This window comes from Dermochelys coriacea, chromosome 2 (genome assembly GCF_009764565.3).
Source record: "Dermochelys coriacea isolate rDerCor1 chromosome 2, rDerCor1.pri.v4, whole genome shotgun sequence".
Taxonomy (NCBI): domain Eukaryota; kingdom Metazoa; phylum Chordata; order Testudines; family Dermochelyidae; genus Dermochelys; species Dermochelys coriacea.
The window spans coordinates 254,005,190-254,019,020 of record NC_050069.1 but is presented as its reverse complement, the minus strand read 5'-3'; the positions used below and the strand labels follow the sequence as shown (position 1 = coordinate 254,019,020).

General features: G+C 43.1%; 1 protein-coding gene across 7 annotated transcripts in view; it reads left to right on the top strand.

Annotated features, from left to right (window-relative positions):
- The window catches only part of DPP6 (dipeptidyl peptidase like 6), an 868,888-nt gene that overhangs the window by 778,331 nt on the left and 76,726 nt on the right, over positions 1 to 13,831 (top strand). For all 7 annotated transcript variants that reach the window (XM_038391573.2, XM_038391575.2, XM_038391569.1 and 4 more), the window contains exons 9-10: positions 6,720 to 6,874; positions 8,090 to 8,187. In XM_038391573.2, the coding sequence (XP_038247501.1) occupies positions 6,720 to 6,874; positions 8,090 to 8,187 (253 nt within the window). The remainder of the gene's footprint in view (positions 1 to 6,719; positions 6,875 to 8,089; positions 8,188 to 13,831) is intronic.

Below are 13,831 nucleotides of genomic sequence, written 5' to 3'. Positions count from 1 at the left end.
AATCATGTGAAGCTAGCCAAGAGAGTAGGAATGGTCACCCGCAGCCAGGCTAAGCAAGCTGTCATACCTAGATCTGTTCCAGAAACTTCTACCAGGACCCAGTCAGAGGTGATGGAACTGGACCCCATGCCAACTTCTGCAACAGCAGTAGTGGATCCAGTCACAGAGACCCAGACAGAGCCAGAACCGGAACCGGGAGAACAACCAGCACCAGAACCATTGCCAGCACTGAATCCAGTATTTGCAACCCCCACGCCAGAGGGCCCCACCGAACCGGCACCGGCAACAACAGTTAACTCTACGCAAGAGGCTCAGCCGGAGCCTGAACCCCAACATAGTGCACCAGCAGAGAGCAGTTCACAGTCCACGGAAACAACCCCATCATCTCCATTGCTTCCAGAGGGACCAAGCCCAGGTCCACAATCCAATGAGGGACTGATGTCTCCAGCATCAAGGGAACAGTTCCAGACCAAATAGGAAGCAGATGAAAGCTTCCAGAGAGCTTGGACAGTGGCACAGAGCAACCCACCATCTCTCAGCTCTTCTAATCAATCCAGGTTTGTTGTAGAAATAGGCTTTTTATACAAGAAAACTCTTTCTGGTGGACACCAGGAAGACTGGCATCCTCAGATGCCAGTTGGTAGTTCCAGCTAAGTACCAGGTAAAGCTATTAAGCTTAGCCCATGATCATCCTAGTGGCCGTGCTGGGATTAACAGAACCAAAGATCATTTGGGAAAGTCATTCCACTGGGAGGGAATGGGCAAGGATGTTTCTACCTATGTCCGGTCCTGTGATGTATGCCAAAGAGTGGGAAAACCCCAAGACGAGGTCAAAGCCCCTCTCCAGCCCCTCCCCATCATTGAGGTTCCATTTCAGTGAGTAGCTGTGGATATTCCTCTTCCGAAAAAGACACCCAGAGAAAAGCAGTACATACTGACTTTCATGGATTTTGCCACCTGATGGCCGGAAGCAGTAGCTCTAGGGAACACTAGGGCTAAAAGTGTGTGCCAGGCACTAACAGACATTTTTGCCATGGTAGGTTGGCCCTCTGACATCCTTACAGATGCAGGAACTAATTTCCTGGCAGGAACTATGGAAAGCCTTTGGGAAGCTCATGGGGTGAATCGCTTGGTTGCCACCACTTACCATCATCAAACAAATGGCATGGTGGAGAAGTTTAATGGAACTTTGAGGGCCATGATACGTAAATTCGTAAATGAGCACTCCAATGATTGGGACCTAGTGTTGCAGCAGTTGCTCTTTGCCTACAGAGCTGTACCCCATCCCAGTTTAGGGTTTTCATCATTTGAACTTGTATATGGCCACAAGATTAAGGGGCTATTACAGTTGGTAAAGCAGCAATGGGAGGGATTTACACCTTCTCCAGGAACTAACATTCTGGACTTTGTAACCAACCTACAAACCACCCTCCGAACCTCTTTAGCCCTTGCTAAAGAAAACCTAAAAGATGCTCAAAAAGAGCAAAAAGCCTGGTATTTTAAACATGCCAGAGAGTGTTCCTTCAAAATAGGGGACCAGGTCATGGAATTAAAGGTGCTCCAGGCCCATAAAATGGAAGCATCATAGGAAGGGCCATTCACGTTCTAAGAGCGCCTGGGAGCTGTTAATTATCTCATAGCATTCAGCACCTGAAACCAAAAACCTAAGGTGTACCATATTAATTCTCTAAAGCCCTTTTATTCCAGAGAATTAAAGGTTTGTCAGTTTACAGCCCAGGGAGGAGATGACGCTGAGAGGCCTGAAGGTGTCTACTACGAAGGGAAAAGTGCTGGTGGAGTGGAAGAGGTGAACCTCTCCATGACCCTGGGGCGTATGCAGCGACAGCAGATCAAGGAGCTGTGCACTAGCTACATGCCAACATTCTCAGCCACCCCAGGACTGACTGAACGAGCATACAACACCGTTGACACAGATAATGCTCACCCAATTAAAGGCCAACCTTACCGGGTGTCTCCTTATGCTAAAACTGCTATAGAACAGGAGATCTAGGATATGCTACAGATGGATGTAATCCGCCCCTCCCGCAGTGCAGGGGCATCTCCAGTGGTTCTAGTTCCCAAACCAGATGGGGAGTTTTTGCGTGGACTACCATAAGCTAAATGCTGTAACTCGCTCAGACAACTATCCAATGCCACGCATAAATGAACTATTGGAGAAACTGGGACAGGCTCAGTTCACCTCTACCTTGGACTTAACCAACGGGTACTGGCAGGTACTGCTAGATGAATCCACCAAGGAAAGGTCAGCCTTCATCACACATGTCAGGATGTGTGAATTTAATGTGCTCCCTTTCGGGCTGCGGAATGCACCCGCCACCTTCCAAAAACTTGTAGATGGTTTCCTAGCAGGATTAGGAGAATATGCAGTCGCCTACCTTGACAATGTGGCCATATTTTCGGATTCCTGGGCAGAACACCTGGAACATCTACAAAAAGTCTTTGAGCACATAAGGGAGGCAGGACTAACCATTAAGGCTAAGAAGTGTCAAATAGGCCTAAACAGAGTGACATACCTTGGACACCAGGTGGGTCAAGGAACAATCAACCCCCTACAGGCCAAAGTGGATGCTATCCAAAAGTGTCCTGTCCCAAAGTCAAAGAAACAGGTCCAATCCTTCTTAGGCTTGGCTGGATATTACAGGTGATTTGTACCGCAATACAGCCAAATCGCTGCCCCACTGACAGACCTAACCAAAAAGAAACAGCCAAATGCCATTCAGCGGACCAAAGAGTGTCAGAAGGCCTTAAACCAGCTTAAAGCGACACTCATGTCTGACCCCATGCTAAGGGCCCCAGACTTTGACAAACCGTTCCTAGTAACCACAGATGTGTCCGAGCATGGTGCGGGAGCAGTCTTAATGCAGGAAGGACCGAATCAAGAGTCCCATCCTGTCGTGTTTCTCAGAAAGAAGCTGTCTGAGAGGGAAAGCAACTGGTCAGTCAGTGAAAAAGAATGTTACACCATTGTCTACACTCTGGAAAAGCTACACCCATACGTTTGGAGACAGCGTTTCCACCTGCAAACCGACCATGCTGCGCTACAGTGGCTTCATACTACCACGGGAAATAACAAAAACTTATTTGGTGGAGTTTAGCTCTCCAAGATTTTGATTTTGACATACAACACATCTCAGGAGCTTCTAACAAAGTGGCTGATGCACTCTCCTGTGAAAGTTTCCCAGAATCAACTAGTTAAAATTGTCCTTGAGATGTGGAAAATATTGTTAGTCTTTATACACTTAGTAGTATATTTAGAGGTGCATGTGTCTTATGAACTCTGTTTTCTCCTGGAGCTCCAGGAAGAAATCACAGCCAGTGTTTCATCTTATCTGTGATTTGGGGCGGAGGGTGTCATAAATATAAAGGGAAGGGTAAGCACCTTTCTATATACAGAACTATAAAATCCCTCCTGGCCACAAGCAAAACCCTTTCACCTGTAAAGAGTTAAGAAGCTAAGATAACCTCGCTGGCACCTGACCAAAATGACCAATGGGGAGACAAGATACTTTCGAAGCTGGAGGGGGGGCGGGGGGAACGAAGGGTCTGTCTGTCTGTGTGATGCTTTTGCCGGGAACAGATCAGGAATGCTCTTCAGAACTTCTGTTAAGTTAGTAAGTAATCTAGCTAGAAATCCGTTAGATTTCCTTTTGTTAAATGGCTGATAAAATAGGTTGTGCTGAATGGAATGTATATTGCTGGTTTGGTGTCTTTTTGTAACTTAATGTTTTGCCTAGAGGGATTCTCTATGTTTTGAATCTGATTACCCTGTCAAGTATTTACCATCCTGATTTTACAGGATTTACAGAGGTGATTCTTTTACCTTTTCTTTAATTAAAATTCTTCTTTTAAGAACCTGATTGATTTTTCAGTGTTCTTAAGATCCAAGGGTTTGGGTCTGTGTTCACCTGTACAGATTGGTGAGGATTTTTATCATGCTTTCCCCAAGAAAGGAGGTGTAGGGCTTGGGGGGATATTTTGGGGGAAGATGTCTCCAAGTGGTCTCTTTCCCTGTTCTTTGTTTAAAACGCTTGGTGGTGGCAGCATACTGTTCAAGGACAAGGCAAAGTTTGTACCTTGGGGAAGTTTTTAACCTATGCTGGTAAGAATAATCTTAGGGGGGGTCTTTCATGCAGGTCCCCATATCTGTACCCTAGAGTTCAGAGTGGGGAAGGAACCTTGACAGGCCACATGGAGAATGCCACACTCAGGGCACACAATGCAAGAAATAGGGCAGACAATCCCCCAAACTGGTGGTTTATTTATAATTAGATTCACCGAGCCAGTAACAAAAGAATAGTACCACACTGGTTAACAAGAAGCCAAACACAGTCTCCTGTAGGCAACCCAGCCCTTGGCTCCCATCTAGACAACCAAGTCTAATATAATGAGAGGTTATTGAAAATTCTATTCACTATACTTATAGTTCTGCCAATCCCAAAGGATCAGACACTCATCCTAGGTCAATATGAGTCTCAGATCTTACCCAAAAACCGCACTGATGCCAATCCTTTTGTAACTAAAAGCTAAAGGTGATCAAAGAGTTAAAGGATCATATACATTCAAATGATTTTCAGGGTTCATAGTTCAGTATCAGAGCAGTGATATTATAGCTGCTGGTTTGCGAAAGTCTCTCTGGAATCATTCCAAAAGTTTTGTATCAAAATGCAGTTTAGCTGTAGAGTCTGATAGAGTCTTTTCATGAGAATTCCAGGGTAATCTAGGTAACTACTTGGTGACCTGGTACTATGGTTTAGACTTCCCCTGTTAAAATTTAAGCAGACCTGAGATGACAGGATCAGGCCCAAGGTTTCACTTTTATAGCTGAAGTGGGCTGTTAAGTGTTTTGAGCACAGCGTGTGACTGAGGATTCTTCTTTCTTGAGCACACATTATCTCATCACTTTGAAGTTAACATTCTAGTTACAAAGCATACACAGGTAATCCAGTTATACCATCTCACATCTTTGATTTTAAGATTAACTGACCCATCCACATACATGATGTAAGGAAATTAAGACATGGCAAGGAATTAGCATCCACAAGCTAATCTGGTTACATTGTTAAACTTCTAACAAGATATAGGTAAACACAGACAAATGGATCATACACAGGCTGGCTGGTCTGTCAGCGTCACATGTGGAAAGCCCAAAAAAACACTTAAAAGTTGTGTGTGTTTGTATGTAGTGACAACAGTGCAGATCTGGCATATGGGGACTCTGTAAACCCATCCCTATGCACAACAGAGGGAGATCATACCAGAGGATCTCTTTGGAGTGGTGTGGTGCATGGATCCAGTGGACCAAAACCCTGTATGACCAAAGCTCTGAATGTTTTCACTCTTCTTCATAACTTCTAGTTTCCAACACTCTCTCTAATCCTGTCTGCAAAGAGGCTTTCAGCTTTTAGATGCATACAAAGGCTGAAGAAATCACTCTTTAAGTCCTAAACTTCTCTATTTATTGGCATTTGGAAGACACTAACTTGACTTCTTAAAGTTCCAGTTTTGTAAAAGGTAATAATCTATTTTCTTTAAGAGGTTTAATATCATATGAGTGATCCTGACTAAAGCACAGCAGAAGGGATTGCATATGCTGTACAGAATACTGTACAGGAAGATAGGTTTTGTTCTTTTGATGTGAGACTAAGAATTACAGATTCTCTGCAGCTAAAGCTTCTAGAGAATTCAGCCCTAAAAGGCACAGCTATGTAGGCAGACAAGCCCTGGCTACTACTACAGGTTCTTGGAATTCATATTAGGTAAGCATTAGAGGTGGTTCTGGGCCTGGCATGTTGCAAGACACTGTCTTTCTGATTACCATTTTGATTTCCCACCAAACACACACACACACACGCACACACTTGAATTATGACATAATTTTTGTGGCTCTTGTCTGAACAACCGGTAGATATTATTGCATTTTATGTATATATATATGCCACCTGAAAGTCTGGAGTCTCAGCCTTCAGTGCTATGAAGCTTTAATTCCTGACTCCAGCAGTTTATAAAATACTGGTTTGAAAAAATTGTCAGAAATGAAGTGGTAATAAAATGCAAGATGGTAATCAGAATGACATGCTTTTAGTATGTCAGTAGCCTATGATGTGCCAGTGTTACCTGCCCTCTTCAGACCAACAAACTTTTCCAAACCTGGGAGCAGTAATTAGAAAAATAAAAATTTCGGTCCTTGACATGTGCTTGTATCTTTGTTTCAGTGCTATAGCAATTTAAGACCACCAATACCTCCTTAAAGAGAATAAAATCTCAATCTCTGAAGCATTTTCAGTAGTCCATAATAGCTATGAAATATCATCCTTTTCGTTGCCAGCAATGAGCTATAGGCCCCAACTCTCAATATACTTATACATGACATTATGTACAGTACGTACTTAATATGTATGTTCACATATCTGTGTACCATATACCTAACGCAGCGACAGCAGTGCCTTTTATGGTGTCATGGGCATATGTGCCTGATAATATACGCAACCTGATGTTTCTTGAGCAGTATTTATGCCTAGTAACCTATATGTTGAGAATAATTATTATCAGTTGTGTTCATTAGTGATATCGCATAATTTAACGAGCATTTTTTAGTGATTTTCCTGTTGCATCCTCCATGTGCTATGATTAGACTAGGATCTTTAGCTCTGTGCTGTTTGGTTTCATGTCTAATAGGTGCTTTTTTCTTTTTAAATTAGAGGAGCTCTTGAAGACTCATATAGCACATTGGTGGTCTCCTGATGGCACTAGGTTAGCATATGCAACAATAAATGACTCCAGAGTCTCTACTATGGAAATTCCAGTCTACACTGGCAGTCTTTACCCTACTGTTAAAACATATCATTATCCAAAGGTAAGGGAAAATATAAACAAACAGTGAACAGGTTTTGAATTTTTCATGGTTTTGTTTCCAGCTGACTCCGATATGGTAATGTATAATAGAACATATTCATAAGCAGTGCAATGAACAGAGAAAAGATCATTCATTCCCCATTGAACTGTTAAACTGTAGTCTTCATTATTCTTTTGCTGCCTTTGTAAAAGTACATTTTTCTGACACTGCTAGTAGTCATTCAAAAATGTAAAAAGAAAAAGTAAAGTCTAAAGTCTTTGTCCCTCTTGTACCTGGACAAAATCATTTGGGTTTTGATGCTAGATGGGGCATGACTACATCTGAGAAGTTGCAAACAAAATTATGATATTTGTTGGTTTTGTGCCGTTACATCAAAAGGGCAATCAGGAAAATTTAGTACTTAGATTTTCCTGTAAAATTCAAGATGGAATAGTAGACCGGACAGATAGTCAGGCTTCTCAGACACACCACACCTTAGCTTTAGGGAGACAAAATGAATTAGGGATGAAAAGGGCCAATCCTGCATTGCTTTGCAGAGCCCTACAGAAGATTGTTGCTGCAGGTGAAGAGCGTCTGGTGCAAATTTCAAGCCAGTGTGGAATATTATTATTACTTTCTGCTGCAGTATAGTATGTTGTTGTACTGTACTGCACAGCTGCTTCCTGCAGACATCTCATTTTGTGTGATGGTCCCCTCAGATCTCACATGCTAAGCCAGGTCAAACTCAGCTGCTCCTGAAGATAGGAGACATCAAGAGAATACATAAATGCTGCAGGAAGTGGTGCTGATGATTCAGTAGGAGGTGCTCTTTCACAGAAGCCAGTGTTCAACCAATGTCCAACATAGGGCTAAAGGATACCCTGCCATTTTCAGATAAGGCATCAAATTGAGATCCTGACCCTTGTTACTAAAAATACCATGACATTTTTCACAAATGTGATAGATGTTATTGTCAACGTTCTAGCCAAATTTCAATGTGGGCCATTACATCCTACCATCCTAAGTTCCTCACACTTCAATGCCTGCTCAAAACTGTTGTATGCTTTTTCTGTGCACTGTTAAACAGCTTCTGCGTTCCAGCCCAGGGGTGATTGCACTTCATAAGATAAGATATTTTTGTGTATATTATGATTACAAAGCATTTTAGGAACTGTTCAGATAAAAAGTTATATCTATAAATGTAAGGTGTTATTTATTGTCATTTTTAATTTCCAGGCTGGAATGGAAAATCCAAGCATTTCTTTACATGTCATTGGTTTGAATGGCCCTACCCATGATCTGGAAATGACTCCTCCTGATGATCAAAGAATGAGGTATGTTGCTTAGTATGTTATACTATTGCTTTACTTCAGAGATTAACTTTATAAATATTAATTGTACAGCCTTTTCCTCCACTGCTATTAAATTATTTAATTCTGTTCAAATAAAAAAAAGTAACTACTTGAACCACTTGGAAGTGATTTTTCTTCTTAAGTGTGATTTTGTATAAAGGTTATTTTTGTTTGTTTGTTTGTTTGTTTGTTTGTTTGTTTGTTTGTTTGTTTGTTTGTTCTCCTTAAAATCATTTTGCTTAGGATTAGCCTGAGGGCTATTCTGAGGAAACTCTTTAGACTGCGCTAAAATCTGCACAACAAATTCATTTAACGTGCTGATTTTAACCATTGTAAAGACAATACCTTAATTACAATTTTCACCAAATATGGGAGAGCTCCAAACTAGACATTGGGACAGACATATAACCACTGCAGCGCAAGCATGAAACTCAGCTAGTTTGGCACTCAAACATGAAAATCAAACCAGGAAGGCTTTATGCAAATGTTTTTTGATCCAAGAACCTTTCATCAAAACTAGAAGCAAAATATTTTGCTGTTTCTGCGTAGGCTTGAGTTTTTAGAAAGTAAGGCCCCAGTTCAACAAACTAGTTAAAGATGTGCTTATCATTAAGCATGTACTTAAGTCTATTACTATTCAGCAAAGCACTTAAAAACCTTACTGGGATTTAGTCATATTCAATGGCAAAAAAACTATGTTAACACAGAGTTGAGGTTGCTTGGTGATATGTCATCCCCTTGCAGAACACTAAGTTGAGCAAAACAACAAACTTCTGAAAAACAGGAAATGCACAGTTGGGTTGCCTATGTAATCTAACTCTGCCCTCTTTCAGAAGTGCCCCAGTATGCCCCATTAACACACATACATTTACTCTGCCCAGTCTACAGTTTCTGAAATGTAAATGCATCCGATGAAGTGAGTTGTAGCTCACGAAAGCTTATGCTCTAATAAATTTGTTAGTCTCTAAGGTGCCACAAGTACTCCTTTTCTTTTTGCGAATACAGACTAACACGGCTGCTACTCTGAAACCTGAAATGTACAAGCTGCTCACCTTTTACAGCCCATCGACTCCCACCCACAGGATTCCATCCAGTACTATTAAAGGGGGAAAAAGGTTATTAAATCTTATATTGCCCAGGTGTACAAAGGTTTGAACTAGAACTGTCATTGGTAGGGTGCTCACCAGGGGCAACGATGTTGGCACAGTCCCTTGAGTTACCCAGGCAGGTATAAAATGGTTGCATAAAAACCTTCTCATGGGTTTTTCCTTTTCTGGTGCACGTGTACTGTAATCACAACACATCTATGCAAGTGAAGAAGTGTACGTTCTCTTACACACCATTCACCGTTTGGGTCCCTCAAAGACTTAGTGGGTGCCATGCACTACCATATGTAAAAACTGACCAACTGAGACCATTTTGATCTGTGTCACAGCAATATAATAGTTTGTTCTCTAGTGCTGTGCAAAAAAAATCCACCCAGAAACTTTTTGAAAAATAGCTCTTTTTTTTGGGGCCTATGTTTCTTGAACTCCTGGCTCAACTGAGGCCACATTTGGGTCACTAACCCTATCTTGCACACCCATGAGATATAGCAAATTTCACAATAATCCATGTCGGCATGCGGATTTCAGGGCATTTTAAAGTGTCGTCCTTTGCATAGGAAGGATAGAGGCACAACGCAGACTTAGGGCTCCTCTAAACAGGCATCTGCAGCATAGGAAGCTCTGAAAGGTGTGAACTGGCTCATTCACCTCAATGTGATGTTCTCAGTTGAGTGAGAACACCCCTTGGAGATTAATACAACGTGAAACAATAGCTCTGAGACTTGTGAACTACTCCATTCGTCTGAGTAGGTTTTCCTTCCAGCTCCTGAGTGCTTTAGAGCCACCCTGTGATATGAATGAAATATGCCTGTTCTCAGCTCCCCGCTCAAAGGGCAGGATTTCCCCAGATCCTGGCTCACATAGATGTAGGGAGGGAGCCTCAGACCCTCTCAAAAGGGCAAGCCCTGCCCCCCCATAACCCAGCTCATGTGATGGAGAGTGAGGGTCCAACCCCTATTGGTGGGCATTGGACTCTCAGACACTGGCATACACACGGGGGCAGTGAGAGGGGCAAGAGCCCCCCAGAACTGGGCATACAAACAGTAGACAGAGCAATGTGGGGCTGACAGGCGCCCCCGCACCTATTCTGCCACAGTCCTCCTGACACTTATACTGCATCCCCCTTCCCAGTATCTCACTCCTCTGCTCCCACCAAGTCCCACGTCTCCCTCATCTAAGTCCCAAACCTCTCTGCCCTTTTTACTCCTGGGGGAATTCTGTGTCACTACGTGTGTGCAGAATTCATGTCCCCTGCAGATTTCTTTGCTTCCATGGAGAAAAATGAGTTCTGATTGGGAAGCAAAGGGAATCCTCATGAGTCGTCATGCACCCCTCCCCATCAGCACGGGCATGTCGTTTTGGGCACCCAGAGCAGCTGGCAGAAAGGTAAATCACCGTGGGGGTGGGAGGTTGGGGGTTGGGGCTGGAGATGCCTTGGCTTGTGGCTCCTACCCTGTATCGGGCTCAGCTGCTAGTCCCAGCTAGGCTGGAGGAGGACTGGATCACCTCTTCCCCTGCAAGGAGTGGCCAAGGCTGGGGCCGGCTAAGTCCCACCTCCAGAAACCTCCCCCAGCTGCAGGAAGCTCTGCACCTCCCCTTTCCCCTCTTCCCCCCGCTTACTGTCCCCATTGCTCCTCAGCTGCTGGGGGGAGGGGTCACTGTACTGGGAGCTGTTCCCCTGTTCACCCAACCCCCGTGCATCCAGACTCTCCCATGACCTGCCCCTCTCGCAGCCAAACCTCACCCCCCGACCTGGACCACCCCAATGAGCCCCCCCCACAGACAGACCCCTACCCACTAAGCCCCACTCTCCTACTCCCACCCACCACTGAGCCCCCCACCCTCACCCACCCACCCACCAACGAGCCCCTGTGCATCCAGATCCCTCCTGCAACCAGATCCCCCCTGAGCCACCCACATCCAGATTGACCCACAGAGAACCCTCACACCCCACACCTGGATTGCCCCCACTAAGCCCATCCACACTTCAATCCTGCTAGGCTGAGCCTGCCTGTCCACTCCTGGGGCACCTGGCACAGAGGAGCAGGGCCCTGGGGTGTTTCTGAATAATGGGCAGCCCTTGTGCTGTGCCAGGGTTGGGTGTAGCCTCACCACTGAGTCTATGTCCTGGTGGGGGGATGCAGGATGATCTCCCACCTCCTTGCTCCCCACTGCCATGCTGAAGCCTCCCAATTTATTTTTAGACAAAATTTGCAGAATTTTGCAGAAAATTAAAATATTGTGTGCAGAATTTATATATTTTGGCGCAGAATGCCCTCAGAGTATTTTCTGTATCAAGCACCCCATTTATCCCCCTTCCTTTAGTGCATTGCCAAACACCACTCCCCCAATTTCCCCACTCCTCCACCCCCCTAATACCCCTTCTCCCACCCAGGAAACATTCACATGTCTAATTTTGTCCCCAGATACTTCCATTACATTCCCCCCAAATTAAAATTGCCACCCATGACTCGCTAATTGTAGCCACCTCCAGGCACTCAATCCAAAACGCCTTTTGTCTTATGTGGGGCTTGTGATTAACTTATCCTTAATTATCTTAATTGAAGGGTAAATTCATGGCCATCAATCTCAACAAGGTCTGTGACTCATCCAGTCATCAATCCCTCTCATGTTAACAATACAAGGCAGTTGAAGAAAACTGGGATTTTGTTTTGTTTGTTGGGGCAGGGAGGAAAGGAGCTGTAACTAAGTCAAATGACCCCAAATTTGAAACACTAACCATACCCTGTACTCCCATCAGGCACAATGAATTTGAAGTCAATCTGAGTAACCATTCGAATTCTTGAGCACTTATAAAGGTCAAGCTTTAAAGCACATACATTGGTGGGAATGGAAACATTCTAGCTGTTTCTCTGAACTGGCACATATAACATTAGTTTTCTTAAATACTGGTTTCAGTTTGGGTCCCCAAATATTTAGTGAGTGCCATGCACTTCGTTGGGTAAAACTTGACAAATTGAAACCATTTTGACTCAAATCACTTCAATAGTTTGTTCCTAGCTCTGCACACAAAAAAAACCACTGAGAAACTTTTTGAAAATTGCCATCTTTTCAGGGCATGTGTCTCAAGAACCCCTGGCTCAAATGACCCCAAATTTGGGTCACTAATCCTACCCTGTACGCTCCTGAGGCATGCCAGATTTCAAGGCAATCTGACATTTCAAATCATGTCAATTTCAGAGAACTTGCGTACAAAGGTTGACTTTTAAATAGAAGTCATGATGTAACCTTAACTATGGTGACACTGCTACTCCACAATAACTCTTAAGTGCTTAGCTGACCTGGGGCCTATGTGTTGTGGTTTCTTGGGCACTTGAAAACAAATCATTATACGGCTATAAAGAACAGTGTAATGTTTTGGCATAAGAATTTATTATCATAATCAATCTGCCTTCAGGGGAGAAGAGTTCTAATCTGCTGCTTTAGCTCAAGTTTGATGGAGTCACCTACAAAAGCCTGGAGGCCAAATCCTGATTTCATTTATGCTGATGTAAATTAGGAGTTAGTCCATTGACTTCAGTGGATTTGCACCAGTATAACAGAGATCAGAATCTGGTTCCATGCCTACACTGCCACTAATGGTCCCTCTCCAAATATTAACAGAGCACTTTGTGTGAATGTCAAATATAAGTTGTAAAGAACTCTTCCTCCAGGATAGTAATTTGTTATGGTCACCAGACAGATATACTGGTACCTCTGGGATATTTTTAATTAGATGTTGGGCCTCCAAACAAAACCACACCAGCCAGTAGGCACTGCACAAAGCAGATGAAACTTGCCTGTTTGCAGGGAGGAGGGGAGTGTAGTGGGTTAATCTTCATTGTCATGAGAAATATAAAGGGCCAGATTCTGATACCATTACACAGGTGGAGTAGTTCTATACTCCACAAGTGGTCCCAAACCGATAGAACTATCTGTGGAGTAAGATGTCCTTCAATTTGTTTTATTATAGTCGATTTGATTCTATATTTTATTCTAATCTATTGTAGGCTTTTAAACTGTGCTCATCACTAGTATCTGAGCACCTTCTGGTACGCCTTCAGTGTAAGGGGTATCAGAATCTTCCCCATGGTGTTTTTCGCATTGTTATTCTAAAGCGTTACATTACAGATCCATTTACACTACCAAGACAGAAGTGTCACCAGTGAATACACTCAAAAACATGTAGGACTTGTCTTGTAAAAAACAATTTCAAATGTGCATGTATCAAGCAATGGCTCAGTATAATGTGATACCTTAAGACCATTGTTACTGTCATTTTTCTGTTGGACTGCTGATTGGGAAATAGCATTGTCTGTATGCAAAGAGGTGCAAGCTAAAATTCTTTAAAATAGTTGTATTGTTATAACAGCTTGAAACTGTTTATAGAACTGCCACATCTTAGTACTCTAATAAATATGTGTAGTGTGAGGTTTAGCTATAACCATCATGGACTAAAATAATTTATTTGATATAATTGATTTTATACAATGATGCAAAATATACAAAAATTAATGACT